Source organism: Artemia sp. Qi Xiang Cuo, chromosome 3, assembly GCF_049724085.1.
Source record: "Artemia sp. Qi Xiang Cuo chromosome 3, ASM4972408v1, whole genome shotgun sequence".
Lineage (NCBI taxonomy): Eukaryota > Metazoa > Arthropoda > Branchiopoda > Anostraca > Artemiidae > Artemia > Artemia sp. Qi Xiang Cuo.
Window position 1 is genome coordinate 54,433,351 of NC_142796.1, and position 18,577 is coordinate 54,451,927.

General features: G+C 37.1%; 1 protein-coding gene across 1 annotated transcript in view; it reads right to left on the reverse strand.

The window, feature by feature from the left end:
- Positions 1 to 18,577, reverse strand: part of LOC148954288 (fructose-2,6-bisphosphatase TIGAR-like) — a 32,212-nt gene that overhangs the window by 1,666 nt on the left and 11,969 nt on the right. The window contains exons 2-3 of the mRNA XM_089087007.1: positions 17,126 to 17,354; positions 12,781 to 12,921 (exon numbers count right to left, since the gene is read on the reverse strand). Coding sequence (XP_088943133.1) covers positions 12,781 to 12,921; positions 17,126 to 17,354 — 370 coding nt within the window. The remainder of the gene's footprint in view (positions 1 to 12,780; positions 12,922 to 17,125; positions 17,355 to 18,577) is intronic.

An 18,577-nucleotide genomic window follows, 5' to 3' on the forward strand; every position in this document is an offset into this window, starting at 1 on the left:
AACACATATCTTAGTTTATTGAAGGCTCTTCCTACGCATGTAACCCGTGTGGTAATTTCCCGCTCAAGACTACCATCCTATTGAATGACACTATCAAGGTAGTTGAACTCTTCAAACTCCTCTAGTACATCAGATCCGATTTTCAGCGGTGGGGCAGGTAGGGTATTGACGCTGTTTCGCATGACTTTTGTTTTCCGTGTACTGATTGACAGACCAATTCGCCCGGCCATACTGGAGAGTACAGCTATACTATTCATTAGCTCCTCTCTTAAATGAGATAGGAGGGTTACATCATCAGCAAAATCGCCGTCATAAAATGTGCGGTTTAGGTTCAGCTGAATTCCACCTCTGAAGTTACATTTTCAAAGCACGTAATCGGTGAGAATAGCAAACAACACTGGGGAGAGAATACATCCTTGGCGCACATCAGACTTCACACTGAACCATTCGGTAGGGTCCCCATCATCAGTTAGTACAGCGCATAATTGATTCTCGTATAGCTTTACAATCATAAACAGAATCTTGTTAGGCAATACATAATACCGAAGTATTTTCCATAGTAAGTATCTGTAGACCGAGTCAAACGCTTTCAAAAAGTCATTGGAAGCAACAATAATCACAGTCTGCCATTCGTTTGCTTCTTCTATGAGTACCCTCAAACTGAATATCAAATCAACGCACGATCTCCCTGGTCGAAACCCATGTTGCTCATCTCTTAATATTGCGTCGACTTTTGGCTGAATACGGTTCAGTAGTACTTGGCAGAAAATCTTACTCCCTGCAGACTGCAGAGTGATACCTCGCCAGTTATTATAGTCGGTTGTTCTGCCTTTCTTAAAGAGCTTGACGATAACTGCTTTCTTCCAATCGGTTGGAAAATTTTCAGTTTCCAATATCTGAGAAATAACCTCGTGAAGGGGCTCGGCAATAACTTCAGCTCCATACTTCAAGAGTTCAGACTGCAAGCCATCAACTCCTGCAGCTTTGCCATTCTTAATCTTATGCAATACTGTCATGACTTCAAGCAAGCTTATAAGTTCCTCACTTATGTTAGGTTAGAGGACCAATAGCTCAACTAGAGGAGATATAGGGTTTGCGGCCGGCGAAAGTTTTATTACCTCAGTGAAGTATTCCTTCCATCTGCTATCAATGTCTTCCTTTTTTGTAAGAAGTTGGCCAGTCTTACTTTCAATCGCAGGTGCAGGCTTTCTGAAATTTCCAATTATTTCATTTGTGATAAGATAGACTGTCCGACTGTCACCCTTACTGGCGGCTGCGTCTGCTTCAGCCGCCTTTGTCTCAAGAAAGAACCGTTTGTCATCTCTGGTAGACCGCTTTAAGCCTTGTAAGATTCCTTATATTTAGATTTCAAGAAATCTTTGTACTCGACAGTGGAATCATTCTCGCATGATTCCAACATGATTTTGGCTTCTTTTCGGTAATTCATAAGTTTCCAAGATTTGTCGCTGATCCACTGCTCACTTTTCTTTTTTGCATACCCTGTGTTTTCTTCGGTGGCACCCCGCACACATTGTACAATAGACTCCCATCTCTTGTTTACTGTTGCACTTGTCTCTTCAGTCGAAAGACTTCCCAACCTATTAGCAAGATTCACATAGTACGCTTGTCGAAGATTCTTGTCCTGGAGCTTCCGGACATCAAAGGACTTGATAGGGTTTTTACATTTCTTCACGGTCTTCAGCTTGAGTTTGAAACGCAATCACCAGTTGGTGGTCAGAGTATGTATCGGCTCCACGGTAAGTTCGCACATCCTCCAGCGATCGTCTATGGCGCTTTTTCACCAATATGTGGTCAATCTGGCTTCTTGTAACACCGTCAGGAGAAGTCCAAGTATATTTGTGTACTAGTATACAGAGTATGTGCATACATTTGTGTATACAGAGTATGTATCTGCGCACGGTGAGGGAGCCATGATCCACCTACTATCAGGCTTCGGCTGGCATACATATCCACCAAACGCACTCAATTATCATTGATAACACCCAGGCCATGGCGGCCTAGCACATCAGACGCAAAACTGTTATCACCACCAACTTTAGCATTAAAATCGCCACACACAACTAATACATCATGCTTAGGTAGTGTATTGAGTATGTCGTTCAAATCACTATAGAACCTGTCCTTGGTGTCCCCACCATAATCGTTTGTGAGGGCATAGGCTGCAACGACGGTAAGTTTAGACTGGCAGCTTTCAAAACGAGCCTTAAGAATTCTATCATTTATGGGTACAAATTCCAACATCGACCTCTTTGCCTGTTTACTGACAGCTAGGGCAACTCCGGCTTCGCGTCTCTTCTCTTTACCTGAGAAGAACACTTCATAGTTGTCAACATATATTGAACCAGCGCCAGTAAGCCTGGCTTCAGAAATAGCTGCTATTTCAGTCTCATATGATTGGAGAATTCTAATAACGCCCTCTAGACGACCTGGTTGTGTGTCAGGATTAACAGTCCAGACATTCCAAAAAGCAAGACGAAAAGGTTCATTCGCTGTCAAAAATCGTGTCCAGGGACGGTCAGTAGCCGTTACCAGAGAAATCAAATTAGGTCCGAGGCTTTTCGTTGTCGTTTCGAAAATCATCTAAAATTTTTACAGGGATAGGGGATTAGCCTATCACCCAACCCTCCTCCTTTTCTGGCTTGGGACAGGCTGCTCGCCGAGCCCCGAGAGGCAAGGGTCCTAACAGGCGGAGTTTTCTCTAGGCTTCATTAAATAAAAAAAAGAAGTTTTTTCAAGTGGAAGTGAGGAGCAATGTTAAAACTTAAACGAAAAAACACTATTACGCATATGAAGGGGGCTGCCCCCTCCTCAATAACTCGCTCTTCACGCTCCAGTTTGTCGGCACTTTGAAAAAAGTTACATATTGTTCTAATTAACCGACCCTTTTGTTTCAGGAGGTGTTCTTAAAGAATTGGGACAAAATTTAAAATTTAGCGTAAAGAGCGAGGTGTTGTGGAGGGGGCTCCCTCCTTATATACGCAATAATTTTTGTTCGTTTTAAGTTTTAATGTTGCTCCTTACTTTCAGTTGAAAAACCTTGTTTTTTAATTTAATTTCTGATCGTTTTTTCAATAACGCCAGGATACCTGGCTCCCCCCCCCCCATCCATGGAAAAAAAAACCTCCCCAAAGAAATATGATCTGGACAATTCAATCCTGGTGAAAATTTACATTGGACAATTACCCTTAACATCTCCACGCCTAAAATTAAATCGGTAAAGAAAAAACAAGACACATAAAGAAATTTCGTATAGGAATTAAGGCAAATTCACCAACTGTAAATTTTCCCTTAAAAAGTTCACCCCCTGGGAACTTCCCTCTTTATGGAAAATTTTCCCCGTGTAAAATCCTCCCAACAGAAAATTCTTCCTCCCCTCCCCACCCGAAAAAATGTATGCATGTTCCAAGGCCGTATCCAGGGGGGAGGGGGTTACCTGGTTTGAACCCCCCCCCCCCCAAAATGTTTGTTTGACTCGTAAAAACGTAAAAAAAATGGACATAAAACATTTCTTTTGCGTTTTTTGAGGTTTTTTATGTACCCCCCCCCCCCTAAAAAATAATTAGTAAAACCCTCCCCCCCCCCCGAACAAAAATCCTGGATACGCTTCTGGCATGTTCCCGATAACAAATAAAACAACGGGTAAATTTTATAACTTAAAAAAACCTTTCCCCAGGGGCTGTAAGGGGTCATTTTATCTCTAAAGACATAGTTATTGGGTCTTTCAACTATGCTGAAGAAAAATATCTCAAAATTTTGATCAGACGATTCTGGAAAAAGGTGGCGTGGGATGGGGCCTAGCTGCCCTCCAATTATTTCGGTCACTGAAAAAGGGAACTAAAACCTTTCATTTCAATTAGAATCATCCCTCTCTCGACGGTTTATAACCTACTGGGTCGATACGATCACCCCTGGGAAGAAAACAAACAAATAAATAAACACGCATCCGGGATCGAAAAATTACAATTACACGCATCCGAAAAATTACAAAATTCCACGTTTTTGCAGATATGAGCTTGAAACTTCTATAGTAGGGTTCTTTGATACACTGAATCTGATTGTGTGATTTTCATTAAAATTCTATGACTCTGAGGGGGTCTTTCCCCCTTTTTTAGATAATCGAACAAATTTTCCCAGGCTCGTAGCTTTTGATGGGTCAAACTAAACTTAATGAAACTTATATATTTCGAATCATCATGATAAACATTTACCACGAACTGTTTGAATACTCATCAAAATCCAAACAGAGATCACTGAAATATTGATCGTTTATTCTGTGTTACCAAAAGTACTGTATTCGTAAAACTTCACAGTTTCATGAAATGTAATTAAACAAATAGAAAAGCGTCTTCAACTAAAGTAAGGAGCAAGTTTAAAACTTAAAACAAATATAAATTACTCTGTATATAAGGGGGACTGCCCCCATCTCAACACCTTGTTCATTAAAGAAAAGTATTTTTAGTGCTTTTTAAAAATCTTATCTTTCCAACTGTAAATGTTCTAAAAAATTCGGAAAAAAAGTCGAACTTCACACTAAAGAGTAAGGAGCTAAGGAGGAGACAGCCCGCTTTATATAAAGAATAATCTTTTCAGATAGGTTTCAAATCTGTTTCTTGCTTTCAGTTGAAAAGCTCTTTTTTATTCAATTTCTGATTGTTTTCCAAATCAAACCCAGGCCAAACCAAGATATAATTTGAGGTACATGCCCCTTCAATCACTGGTTAATTACTTTTAAAATGTTTAAACCGATTATTGTACGTCCTACCTTTAAATTTTCAATTTCAATTTTGGATAAAATTTGAATATACTTAAAAAATTGGCGATGAATAGTGATTTTGGTAAAAAGTCTTTGTTAATATTACTACAAAAGAATTTTCGGCTGGAAGAAAAGGAGTATTATTGTTTGTATGGATGGAAATTCTGTGAGAATTTTGATCTTTTACATAACTGAAGCCATCACAACCTCTACAATAGGATTTTCTTATCGATAAATACATCACATATATCTACATCACACACATTACACTACATCACATATATATGTTTAAATACATTGAAGTACTTCATATAAATAGAAAAAGAAAATAACACCATTTAAAATTCCTGAAAACTAAGTTCCTTGAAGAATTTGCCATCCCAAAAAAATTTCCTGGCGGGGCTGATGATGACCGGCCTTGCCTTTTCCACCTCTGTGCTGGTAGAAATGGGACTGCAACATTTTTACTGGATAAGGAAACAATTTAATTAATTCCTTCTCCCTACCTCTTTTAACATTTATTTGAAGCCTCATGAAGAGTAAGTAGTTTGATCAATAAAATATACTTTTTTAGGAATCTACCCTACCCCAACCTAAACAATGACTCACCCCCCCCCTCATTATAGCCGATTCGCAATTACAGATCGCCAAACGTAGCCTAATTTCATTACAAATAAAGTGAATCAACTTAGTTGAATCCAGCACTGCCACCGCGTGGCACTACTTCTTTCACAACTAGAAAGCCTGAAATATAGCTATTTACACTTTTAAATCAATTCGCTTCTCATAATTTTAAATTTATTTCAAATTCATCCTCTTCGGAATGAAAGCGTAGTTTGGTGCTCTAAAAGGGCAAGAATACTATATTTTCCCTTTGGCTCTATCTGTACGATCACTCACAAAAGAGCTTTAAGCTCACTATTGAATAAGCTCCCACCCAATGATCTTGGACCTTCAGCTTTGTACAATCTTCCTTGGGGGAAAAAAAAAAGCGAAATTCCACATTTTGAAGATTTGAGCTTGAAACATCTACGGTAGGGTTCTCTGTTATGATGTATCTAATAAAGAGATTTTCAATAAGCTCACTTGCTTTTTTTTTGGGGGGGGGAGGGGTTCCTTTTTTCCAAAAATCAGGCAAATTTTTTCAGATTTTTGGTTTTGGTGGTATCAATAAATTGAAAGAATTTTGAATATTTAGAATCAGCACAAAAAGCCAATAGTGCCGGTGTAGCAATTGTCATGAGAATTCCATTTTTAGTTTTGGTGAATATTGGTCCAAGTCACTTTTTACTTCCAGTTGTTTTTTTTTTATAAAAAACTATTTGATAATATTATATTTTGAAGAAAATCTTTTTTGAACCTGTTCATTTTATTTAGTTCAATAGGACAATAAAAAGGAAGAGGGTCAATTTGACAGCTGGATAGTAAGTTAAACTTTTGTCTTTCTTTCGCTATTCTATTTTTTTTTAATATCTGAATATATAAGGGATTTAAGTTCGAGGAGGAAGATTGTTCAGTTGTGAAAGAGGTACATTTTGCATGACTGTTACAAAATCAAAACTTGGTATCTATGCAGGCAGGATGATTTTGAGTATCTCTACTCCTTCTGTAAACTATTCTAAGGTGTAGGAAATTGCATAAGTAGAAGTCTGCATCTGTTATAATCTACCAAAGCAATCTTTCTGTAATTTCGTTTTGAGTTTGATTTTCTTTTAAGATTAAATGGATGATAATCAAATGTATTATTGATTAAACAAACTTATCCCTTAGCTAGGAATCCTTGCGGTTTAAAATTAATTTTATTTTCCAGGCAATTTAATTGCTCTTTTTATTTAAGAATTTTTTTCTTAAACTATTTAAAAATGAACTTATTCCTACGAAATAAATTCCTGAAATATATTCCCTGTCACCCAACCACCACTAGCGTTTTGGTGTTTGACCCCCCCCCCCCCCCCCCTGGAAAATTTTCTACCGGCACCCATGATATCCTTGCGCCTTTCCCCTTTTTTATGAATTTTTCACGAAACTAAATTAAGTAGCGTCTCTATGCAAGAGCTGCGTTTGCAGATGTGCTGGCCTCGTGCAGTTTGCTGCTGCGACTAGCTGTTAGTCGTAGCAATGGTAGTAATTGTCCAGATTTGAGAAAAAAACAGAGAGAAAAAAAGAAAGAGAGAACAGAGAGAAAAAAGAAAGAAAGAAAGTAAATAATCTAATAGTAAAATAGATAATAAGAAATACTCTATTTTTAAATAAAATAGAAAAGGGGAAAAACTGCTTCCTCTATCAATAAAAATACAAACATGCACTTGGATTCGACATACTCATACATTATTACCGGCACCAAGGAAAAACAGCCCAAAACCAACACTACTCATCAAAAACTCATCAATATTTTTTATAATATAACATGGATTACTTCAACAAAAAAGATTGACTTGCTAGGCCCAATGGCCACTTTAGACATTCATATTAAGAGACAAAAAATGAGGAAATGGCACTCAACAAAGATATTCCAAAATTTCAAAATAAAGGGTGTGAAAAAAATTCCGATCTAAAAAAATGATAGCAATAGTAAATTCAACTTGGAAATTACTACCATTCCTACTACTAACAACTCACTGCAACGCCAAGCCGTCTGAGGTCAGTATATTGATAGATCATATGAATAATAGTGACAGACTATAGAGTGAGTTTAAGGGGCTTTGTTAAAGTTTTTTCAAAATTGTTAGGTATTTCCCCTTTTTGAAATGAGAAGTACCTCATTTTTTATAACTTAGTTAAAGCTATTCCTAAACTAGGTATTTCCCACTAACTAGTCTTCCCATTCTCCCCAACTCATTTCAACTGTAAAAAAAGAAAATCTTCACAAATTCACTGAGGCCAACAAGATTTGAAAACTTTTTCCTAGACATTGAACTAAACCTTAGAATTGAATTTTAACTTTCCAGGAGTATCTCAAAAACCCTTAGCATTTGTAGCTCTGTAAGTTCCAATAAAACGGAATGCAAAAGCTAAAAAAAAAAAAAAAAAAAAAAAAAAAAAAAAACACGTTAAATAGGAATTTTGACGAGGCCAACCGATAAACGATATTCATTACGAAACATCACTGAATAAATTTATTGGACTACAATATTCACCATCTTTCTTCATCGGGTAAATAATGAATATCGAATATCCTTCTGATCAAACAGTTCGTGGTAACGAACTGTAAGTAAGGAGCGACCCGGCTCAATGGTAACCGAAACTCTAAAAAACGTGATTTTGATACCAATAGATATATCAAAAGAATCAGATTTTAATCCTGATTTCAAATATATAAGTTTCATTAAGTTTAATCCATCAAAAGTTACGCGCCTGAGAAAATTTGGCTGATTTTCGAAAAAAGGGGGAAAGACCCCCTAAAAGTTATAGAACCTTAATGAAAATCACACCATCATATTCAGCGTATCAGAGAACCATACTGTAGAGATTTCAAGCTCTTATCTACAACAATGTGGAATTTTACTTTTTTTTTTGCCAGAAGAAAGATCACAGATGCATGTTTATTCGTTTGTTTGTTTGTTTGTTGTTTTTTTCCCCAGGGGTAATCATATTGACCCAGTGGTCCTAGAATATCGTAGGAAGGCTCACTGGAACGGAAGTTAAAAGTTCTAGTGCCTTTTTTAAGTGACCAAAAAAAATGGAGGGCAACTAGGCCCCCTCCCACGCTCATTTTTTTCCCAAAGTCACCTGATCAAAATTTTGAGATAGCCATTTTGTTCAGAATGGTCGAAAATATGATAAAAATGTCTTTTAGGATGACTTGTTTCCCCAAAGTCTCCTGGGGGAGGGCTGAAAGTTATGAACTTTACTCAATGTTAACATATAGTATTGGTTATTAGGAAGCATACCGACTTTTTCCGAGGAGCGTTGTTCTGGTAGGGGGGGGACGGAGCGTGACGGGGGCTCGCTGGACGGATCTTTCCAGGACGGACGTGTTCATGGGGGAAGGGAAATTGCCATGAAGGGGGCGCCGGATTTCCCAGCATTATTAAAGAAAAAGATCAGGAATTGAATAAAAAAAAACAAGTTTTTCAACTGATCAACTGATTGTGATTAAGAGGTCATTTTTAAAGAACTGGAAAAAAAATTCGAACTATAGTTTAAAGAGCAGGGTATTGACTAGGGGGCGAACCCCCTAACATACGTGTTAAAAATTTATGAATATAGAAGTTCGTTACGTAAGTTAATTCTAAGTTACGTATATGTATTACTAATAAAAACGTTCGTAAATAAAATTAAACAAATTTCGAGAAAGCCATTTAACCAAATATAATATGCAAATTTTGTTTTAATTATTCATGTACGGTGAGCCAAAATCAAAACCTGCATTAATTCAAAAACGTTCAAAAATTAAATAAAAAAAACAAGTTTTTTAAACTGAAAGTAAGGAACGACGTTAAAACTTAAAACGAACAGAAATTATTCCGTATATGAAGGGGCTGTCCCCTCCTCAACGCCTCGCTCTTTACGCTAAAGTTTGACTTTCTCACAACTCTATTTTTTTAAACAATAAAAAAACTTTAGCGTAACGAGCGAGGCGTTGAGGAGGGGACAGCCACCTTCATATACGGAATAATTTCTGTTCGTTTTAAGTTTTAACGTCGTTCCTTACTTTCAGTTTAAAAAACTTGTTTTTTTTATTTTCACAAAGAAAAGGATAATAATATAGCGACTTCTCAGAAATTTTGACTTGTAGTCTTATCCTGGGTTTAAACAGCTACAGTTTGGCACAAGTCAGGCGTCATATTATATTTTATGTATTCTTTTTAAGTCCACGCGTCGTTAGGTTTTGCCAGTACAACTGAAGTATTTCAACGAACCAGCTGAAAACGCATCCATTTTCAAATTGGAAAAATTCCCTAAGGGAGATATGAAAATGAAACTTACAGCTAAAAATGAACACTGAAAAAGCTGCTTAGAATAATTCAAATGGTATCATGCGACATTTTTGCCAAACTGAGATTGATCACATTTCTAAATTCTTTATTTTTTCATTTTGAATTTCATTGACTATTGATAGCTTCAATCGATAGAGTAAGAAGAATAGGAAGGATCAAAGAATAGGAAAATAAGTCTGCTAACCAAGATTAGATATTGGAACCTACAGTGACGATAGAAGTGAAGTATGGTTCTAAATCTTGGGCAATCCGAATGACAGAGGAGAACTTGTTAGATATTTTCCAGAGGAATGGTCTACGGGTTCTTTTGAGTACCCGTCTGACTGACCTAACTTCAAACAACAGGCAGTGCGAAAAACGTGGTTCTATTCCGCTTTCTAGGGCTATAATAAGAGAAAGGTCGAGATGACTAGGACACGTTCTGTGGATGAAGGATGACAGATTTCCACAAATCGTCCTTTTCGGCGAATCATCTAGGGCGAAACGAAAAGCAGGTTGTCCCGAATTGGGTAGGAGGAGGTCGTAAGGAAGGCTTTAAGGGAAATTAAAACTTCTTGGGAGGGTGTAAAGAGGGAGGCTTTAAATAGATCAGGATAGAGGAGAAGCGTGCGTAGCTGTATTGGCCTCAGGCGACATGGTGCGACAGGGAGTTGTTGGTAGTAGTACTAGATTGGTTAAATGCATTTTTATCATGTTATATGTTGTTCTAAAGATACTTCAATGCTTCTGTACTAAAAGAAGTTCTATCTCTGGTTCAAATAGCTGCGCATTAGCCTAGAAATTAATGTTTTTGCGTTTTAAATGGGAATGCGTCCACTTTTTTTGTCGCAAAAGACATGCTTCTTGAATGCACCTTGTCACCTAAGTTCATTTGAAAGGGCGCCCAAATAAATTTCCCACGAGGGCGGGCCATGAAACCATCACTTTTCGCATATCACACAACAATGCATTTTTTTTGGTCTCTTATGGGCTGTACCCCTTGCCCCTACCCAAAGGGTACCCTTGCCCATATACCTTACTTTTTTAGGGTAAGAAGTAATCATTTGGAATAAAGTGAAGTATCAGATACCAGTAGGTAAAAAGAAGGTTTTGATTTTATTTTGTCTTAAAAATTACACTGATGTAATTTATTGCTTCTTGTTCAAAAGTGACCGCCGCTGCAAAAGTCACCGAAATGAAAAATTATGACCTAAAAGATAAGCCTACATCTTTTTTATGTTTTCAAGTCCCCAAGAATATGCTTCTAAGGATCTTCATTTATTCCTGGAAGTATCCCTTCCAAAACAACTATTGTTCTTCTATTTTACATTGGCACTTTCTAAGGCTGTGTTCCGACAGATGACGACATCTTGATGATTTTAGACGCTAATTATGACGCATAAAAATAATATGCCTTAGTGTAAAGAGTGGCGTTTCCTTTTCTTTTCTGTTCCTCTTGACCTTTAAAGTCGCGCTTTACTTCCATTTGAAAAGAATTATTTATTATTTTATTTATGCCCAATTATATTATCATAATACAATTTACTCTGAACATGAATATAAGAGTTTAAGCATAGCTATGAGCAGATTGGCTACCTCAGAATCATCACTTGGTAACATTTTGGCCCTATTCTGGGCCGAATTGCGGTTTTGCACCACAAAATGGCAGAAATCGGCGAAATTTTCTGAGGTCTTCTTAGAAAATTCTGAGGGGGGTTTCACCAAGGAAAAATTTATCCAAGAGGCTATGATGTCATTTCCTAGGGCCATAATCTTATAGACTTTGATGATTTTTCGTCAGCCAGAGACGAGCATTTTAAGCTTAGACCCGAGACAAAAGCGAATCATATTTTACCCAAGCTAAGAATTTTTGGCTTTTATCGAACGATTTAAAATAACGTACGCCGAGGTAAAATTCGGCTATAGTAAAAAATTCGCTTAAGCTTATGAAAAAGGTCACTGAAAAGCAGAATCGAGTTCAAACTATAATGATGGAAATATTCGAAAAAAAAAATTACAAAATTACATCTGTGACGGAGACTATAAAATAATTTCTAATGTATTTGGATGCTTTTTTGTCGGCCAAAAAAAGAATTTTTTTGGACTTGATCCTCGCGACAACATGTATTTTAAACGAGCTAGGTGAAATCTGGTTTATCAAGACAAAATTTGACTATTGTTTATTGGCTTAAACTTGTTAAAGCGATCAAGGAAAAGCAGCACAGAGATCGAACAATAAAGACGGAAACATTAGAAATCGGAATGACACCTGCAATGGAGATAGGTACAATTTGCAATGCAAAAATAATTTCTAATACACCTGGTTGTTTTTTTGCCGGCCAAAAAAAAACGTACATTTCAGCTCTAAGAATAAACCGAAGCAAACCATATTTTCGCCCGACATTTTTGTTGATCAGGCGTTTTGAAATCTGGGTTGCTGAGGCAAAATTGAATTCCAGCCGCCTGTGAAAACATTTACGGAAAAAGAGTGCAGAGAAACTACAGCGATGGAATATTCGAAATCAAAATGGCATATGCAATGGGGGGAGGTGCGATTTGCAATGTAGAAGTAACTTTTAATATACTTGAAAAACGTTTCCTTCTTCTTTTTTGTTTAAACCTTCTATTCCACTTTACAACAAAATAAAAATGGGACAGAAAATGATCAGCCCGGCTGTTTTATACTAAAAAAGGGATTGTAGGAGATATAGTGATGTTCTCCTACAACTGAAATTTTATTTTTATTAATTCAGTTCAATTGTTACTTTTTTCAGTAGCCTATGTCTCAACTTATCATAAGTTTACAAAACAATCAGAACCGTTCAAACGAAGGAGGGGGGGGGAAATTGCATAAGTTGCTTTTAAATAGGGAAAGGCCAAACCGCCTAATATACTGTTGCTGGGGGAGCGGCAAAGGCCAAAATTTTTGTATCAAAAACGGTCGCTTCAGTTTGTTGCTAGTTCGCATGCAATATTTCAAGGGGGAGGGCAAAGTTAATCTTACCCGCACGTAATTGGCCCTAAGAATAGCTATGAAAAAAACTGACACATGCCATTCTAATTCACATAAAATCTGAGGAGGAGTACCTTAAAATAATCAGCAGCTCGTTCTCGCATATCCATGTTCGATTCTCCATTTTCAGGTTTATATACGGCAGTACTTATGTTTTCTTTAGCGGCAGCATCTTGCAAAGCACCAAATGGCAGTCCTTCTAACACTCCAAAGTTCTAAAAGAGGAATACAAGCAGGGAATCAACTAAGACAAAGATTTACGAACAAAGTGGTTTCCTCACTTACCACATGCATCATTAAATAACAGCTTAGGTAGTTTGAGGATGTATTTCAAAGGAAATATGCCCATATACTGCCAGTGTATTACCCTGAAGCGGCTTAATACTGCGACGACTTTGCTGTAGTGAGCAGAAACAGAAGCAATAAGCCGAACTACTCCTACTATATTAACAATACATGGCCACTTGGGGCAAACAGGGTGCAAAGCTGTGTCAGTTTCTTTGCTATATCTACCGTAAAGGTCACCATTCCTCGAGGAAGAAGGTCGTATGACAGGGGTTTGAACCACAGTCTCCAGATTTTCCAGACGCGGCCTGGCCTATTGCACTGTTACAAGGTTATGTCTTTGGCATCCGCAGACACACAATTCTTATATGAAATTAGCTTACCCGTCGCACGTTGCTACGATCTCGTCAAGACGGGATGTTACCCATCGAATGCTGCAATCTCAAAAGAAAAGGAATTTAAGGAAAATCCCCCTTATAAAATTACCCCTGCAGAAAGCACTCACCACGTATTAGTAACGATTGTATTTTTAAACTGAAAGTATTTGAATAGTCCCCCGAAAAAATATCCCCTATAGACAATTCTCCCCCTACGGAAACTCCTCCGTGGAACATTCTTCCCCATGTTGCGGAAAAATCCCCCCCCCCCCCGGAAAATTCATAATTTTTTAAAGTTTCTTGGCGATCGGATGATCAATTTAGTAATGCATACAGGACACGCATACAGACAGACGGTTCCCGTCCAACTGAATCCCGTGCACTTCAGTCTATTTAACTGAACTCTCGTGCAATTCAACTCGCGTGTAACACCATCTACTTTCAACTCAACCCCGGCCCACTCAATCCCGTTCACCTCAATCCTATCTCAACTAAAGACTCGTGTAATTTAACCCTCATTTAACTCAACACCACTTAATTCAACCCTCATGCAACTCAGCCCCAGTTTAACCCAGCCCCAGTTTAACCCAGCCCCCATTAAACTTAAATCCCGTGCAGTTCAATCCTTAGGTTAGGTTAAGTTTAGTTGCCTAAATAGGGTTGAGATAAACGGGGTTCAGTTTTATGGAGGGATGAGTTAAATGGAGTTGAGTTAAATAAGGGTTGAATGGCATGAGGATTGAGCTGAATGAGGGTTGAGTTGCATGGGGCTTGAGTTAAACGGGGTTGAGTTAAACTGGGGTTCAGCTGCACGGGAGTACATTTGAACGGGGGTTTAGTTGAACGAGGGTTCACCTAAATTGGTTCAGTCGAACAGGGTTCAGTTAAACTCGGGTGTATTTACACGCACACCCAGACAGATATCTATTCGATTATACACATATATAAAATGAGAAAAGTAAAAAATTATACCGAATTTATTTCAGGGATAGAATAATTTAATGCCATGCTCCATCTTTGACTTTCTGTATATTGAGGCCGGAATTTTGGAAAAACAAAACTGATTTTGCTATGAATTCAACTTATGTTAAATTCAGTAGTATTTGATGCTATGAAATAAACCTGTTGGGCTAGAGATTTACCGAATTCTCCTATTTTTTGCTATTGTTTTTATTATATTTGTCAGTAAGCCTAAATATTTTCAAAATGCTAAAGTGTTTACTCACCCTAGTGTCAACAGTAACTGATACGTTCGAACCGATGTTGGAAAAATTACAACAATCGGTAGAAACGTTTTTAGAAAAAAAAAAATATTGTAATAAATAACAACCAAGCGCAATTTGTACCTGGTACTGATCTACTGGGGGGCCCGCGAGCTAAAACAGGGTAAGAACAGAATTGAATTTATAATTCCAAAAAAGGGAAAAGTTTATTTAAGACGCATAGATGCAGAAATATCTATAAGTAAACGAAATCCGAGTTTTTAAACTTGATTAAGTGGATGCTTTGACAACCACATATGTTTTCAAAAATTATGAAAAATCGGAGGTTCAATTTTTAATGACAAAGACCTTCCTATGCAGAGTCGCGGGTATTCAGTAACTATAGGCACCAAATTAAAAAAAAAAGGCTAGGTAAAAAATCAGCAAAAAAGGCAAAAAACACGTGGTAACAAACAGCTTAAGAAGGTGTAACACAACATAGTGAATTTATAACATATTGTTATAAATAATTTATATTAGGTATTGATGCTGTGGGGAGCACTTGTGCCAAATAGGGTGAGAACAAAATCGGATTTACAATTCCAAAAAAATATATAAATAAATAAAGATGTATGCGTGCAGAAATACCTAAAAGTAGCAAGGACAATAAAATGGGATATGATTGATTAAAGTTAGTTAAATGGACGCTTAGACAACCATACATGTTTAAGAATAGGAAAACTAAAAAAATCAATTTTCAATTAATGAGACATGCTTATGCAGTTTATCGAGTTTTGGGTAGCTACAGATTGAATTTGGTAGCACAAAATTAAAAAAAAACGTGAATGGAACATCAGCAAAAACAAATTGGCTAAAAATATATGGTGCAAAATATCTTAAGAAGGTGCAGTTTTCCTTCTATGGTGTAGTTGTTTCTTGGAATCCACAGATTATTAATATTTGAATTTTTTGCTGCTATGGGCAGGGCACCAGAAAATTATCCAGAACTCAAACCTTAAAGCTGTTTTTTATTAAGAAGCAGTTTTTTTAAGATTTTCTAAGCGTCTAAGATTCAATGTTCAACAGAACCAGCAAGAAGAACCTTCTTGTCTAGAGGAAAAGATTTTTAAATATGCAAAAAGTGTAGTTTTAATCAACCAAATTCACAGGGAGGGGGAGGTACTCCATACCCTAAATGTGGAACGAATCCACCGTTACGTAAGGGCATGCACGACAAATAGCCGTGCCTCAAACTTGTTGATTTTAGTAGTGATTTTATTCTACTATACTTTAGTTGCGTAAATTCAGCATGCAAACTCAAAACACTTAGAAATAATAAATCGAAATAGTTTAAGACGACGAATACGCCAATCGCCTGCCTGGGTCTCTTACAATCACGAAAACAATTCTAAAGTATACGAATCGCCGCATTAAACGGAGCTCTATATCATGTATACCTAATTGATTTATTTTAATTGTTGTGCAACAAGGCATTAAAAAGTTATTACGCATGTATACAATTATCAATCTATTTTCTATTAAAGCTTTTTGACAGTCTATAAGATAAAATAATATGAGTCATTCCTTCTAAGAACAAAATACCGAATAGACGTTTCCAAATCACTAGAATACAATATACTGACATTGATAAGTTTTTACTGTAGGAGCATGATAAATTGAAAGTACAGCTAGGACTTTGAACGTTTGGCTCTTTATGTACCAATAAATGCACTAAGACACAATCTATTTTATTTTATTAGATCAGCCATTTTTACAACCCCTCTTCTTGGACCAATCCTGTGTTTATCATAAAACAATGCTTGTTACAGAGAAAAAAATAATCTCGAAGCCGTTACAATAAAATGTTTACACGGAGTAAAAAAGTCGAATGGGCTCTCGAATGCCAGTCCTTTGGCACCTCTAATTTTTTTTTGCTTTTATCTCCCTACGAATTTTACTAATTATTATTATAACCTTTACAGTGTCATTATAATAACTGTTTGGCTTCTATTACAGCCGGTCTGGTTTTTGCTGAATGAACAGAATAAATTCTTACAAAAAAGTAATTGCTGAAACTTATCTCGTTCTCTCCCTCACTCACGCAATCTCCCTCAGACCCTAACTCCAAGAGCGTCAATGGGGGGAATTCACCCTCTCTCTCTCTCTCTCTCTCTCTCTCTCTCTCTCTCTCTCTCTCTCTCTCTCTCTCTCTCTCTCTCTCTCTCTCTCTCTCTCTCTCTCTCTCTCTCTCTCTCTCTCTCTCTCTCTCTCTCTCTCTCTCTCTCTCTCTCTCTCTCTCTCTCTCTCTCTCTCTCTCTCTCTCTCTCTCTCTCTCTCTAAATAGTATTTTCCATTGTGTTAAGTTTATTTTTGGCTATTCCCGTTTCCTTGATTTTTTAGGCAATTAATAAAAGTAGATCAAGAAATAAAATCATAAAACAAACAGGAATTATCCTGTATATTGTAAGGGCTGCGTTTAGGAAGGTAGGTAGCTATTTCTGAATTAAATCAATTGCACTTCTTGGTAGCTTATCTGTTAAAGAGATAACACTTACTCTCTCTCTGATTCTTTTCTCAAGGGCAAAATCGACACAAATAGGTCCAAGTGCCAACGAAGCGGTTTCCCTTGTTCGCTTAAGATCACTAGCAAAAACTAGGTCAAATTTTTGATCTTGTTTGAGAAAAAATCCACCTAACTGACGCGCTTGATCTCGTCCATTGTCGTTCAAGGGAGTGTCTTTTTGTCCTTGTATGATTCTGTTGACATTGTCGTCTGTCTCACCACTGAAAGCAAAAATCAAAGTTGTAGCCTATAAGGGAACAAGAAAATGTTGGGGTGAAAAAAAGGGGGGAGGGTTAATTAATGTTGATACTCTGGTTGAAGGGAAAGCAAATATATATTTTTTTTATTTATATGTTGCGTTAAATTAAATTTTTTTCTCCGTTGATAAAGGATCCGATACGTGGAGTCGAAATATTGGAATTTTTATTATTTAAAGTACATTGTTGTGGTTTTTTTTGTTTTTTTTTTTTTCCACTGTTTTATTTAAATTATATCCGTTTTTTCTATATCTAACTTAAATTATGTCTAATCGAAAGCATAATATTAAACAAGGAGGTAAATCTTCAATGGCTTGTCTTTGTCGTTCTTGTGTGATTCTACTGACACAGTCCTTTGTCTCACCCCCCAAAGCAAAAAAATATAGTTGTCCTGGTGAAAGAGAACTTTACTGGGCAGGGGAAAGGAGGGAGGGGCTAACATGTACCGGCATTCTTTCCTAGGCGACATATAGCATTGAATGGGTAGGTAGAAATATCCTCGACTTGGACGATTTGAGTGTTCAAGGTAAGTCTTAATGAGTGGAACGAATTTTTGGAGCCTTTGAGAATTCAGGGAGTGAAAGTAAGGCTGAAATTACAGGATCTAACAGTTCGCAGTACCGAACTGTAAGTAAGGAGCGGACCGGCTCAATAATAACCGAAACTCTGAAAAACAGAATTCTGATACCGATAGATATATGGACCGAATCGGCTTATTATGCTGGTTCCAAATATGTAAGTTTTATTAAGTTTCATCTTACCCATCAAAGGTTACGAGCCTGGGAAAATTTGCATGATTTTTGAAAAAAGAAGCAAACAACCCCTAAAAATAATAGAATCTTAATGAAAATCACACCTCCGGATTCAACGTACCAGAGAACCCTACTGTAGAGGTTTCAAGGCGCCTATCAGCAAAAATGTGGAATTTTGTATTTTTTGCAACAAGAAAGATATCAGATGCGTGTTTATTTATTTTCTTATTTTTTTATTTTTTTTGCTTTTCCCAGGGGTAATTGCATCCACCCATTGGTCCTAGAATATTAGGAGAGGGTTCATTCAAATGCAAAATAAAAGTTTTAGTGCCTTTTTCAGTGACCAAAAAGATTGGAGGGCAACTAGGCCCCTTCCCACGCGCTTATTTTTTCTCAAAATCGTCCAATCAAAATTTTGAGATAGCTATTTTGTTC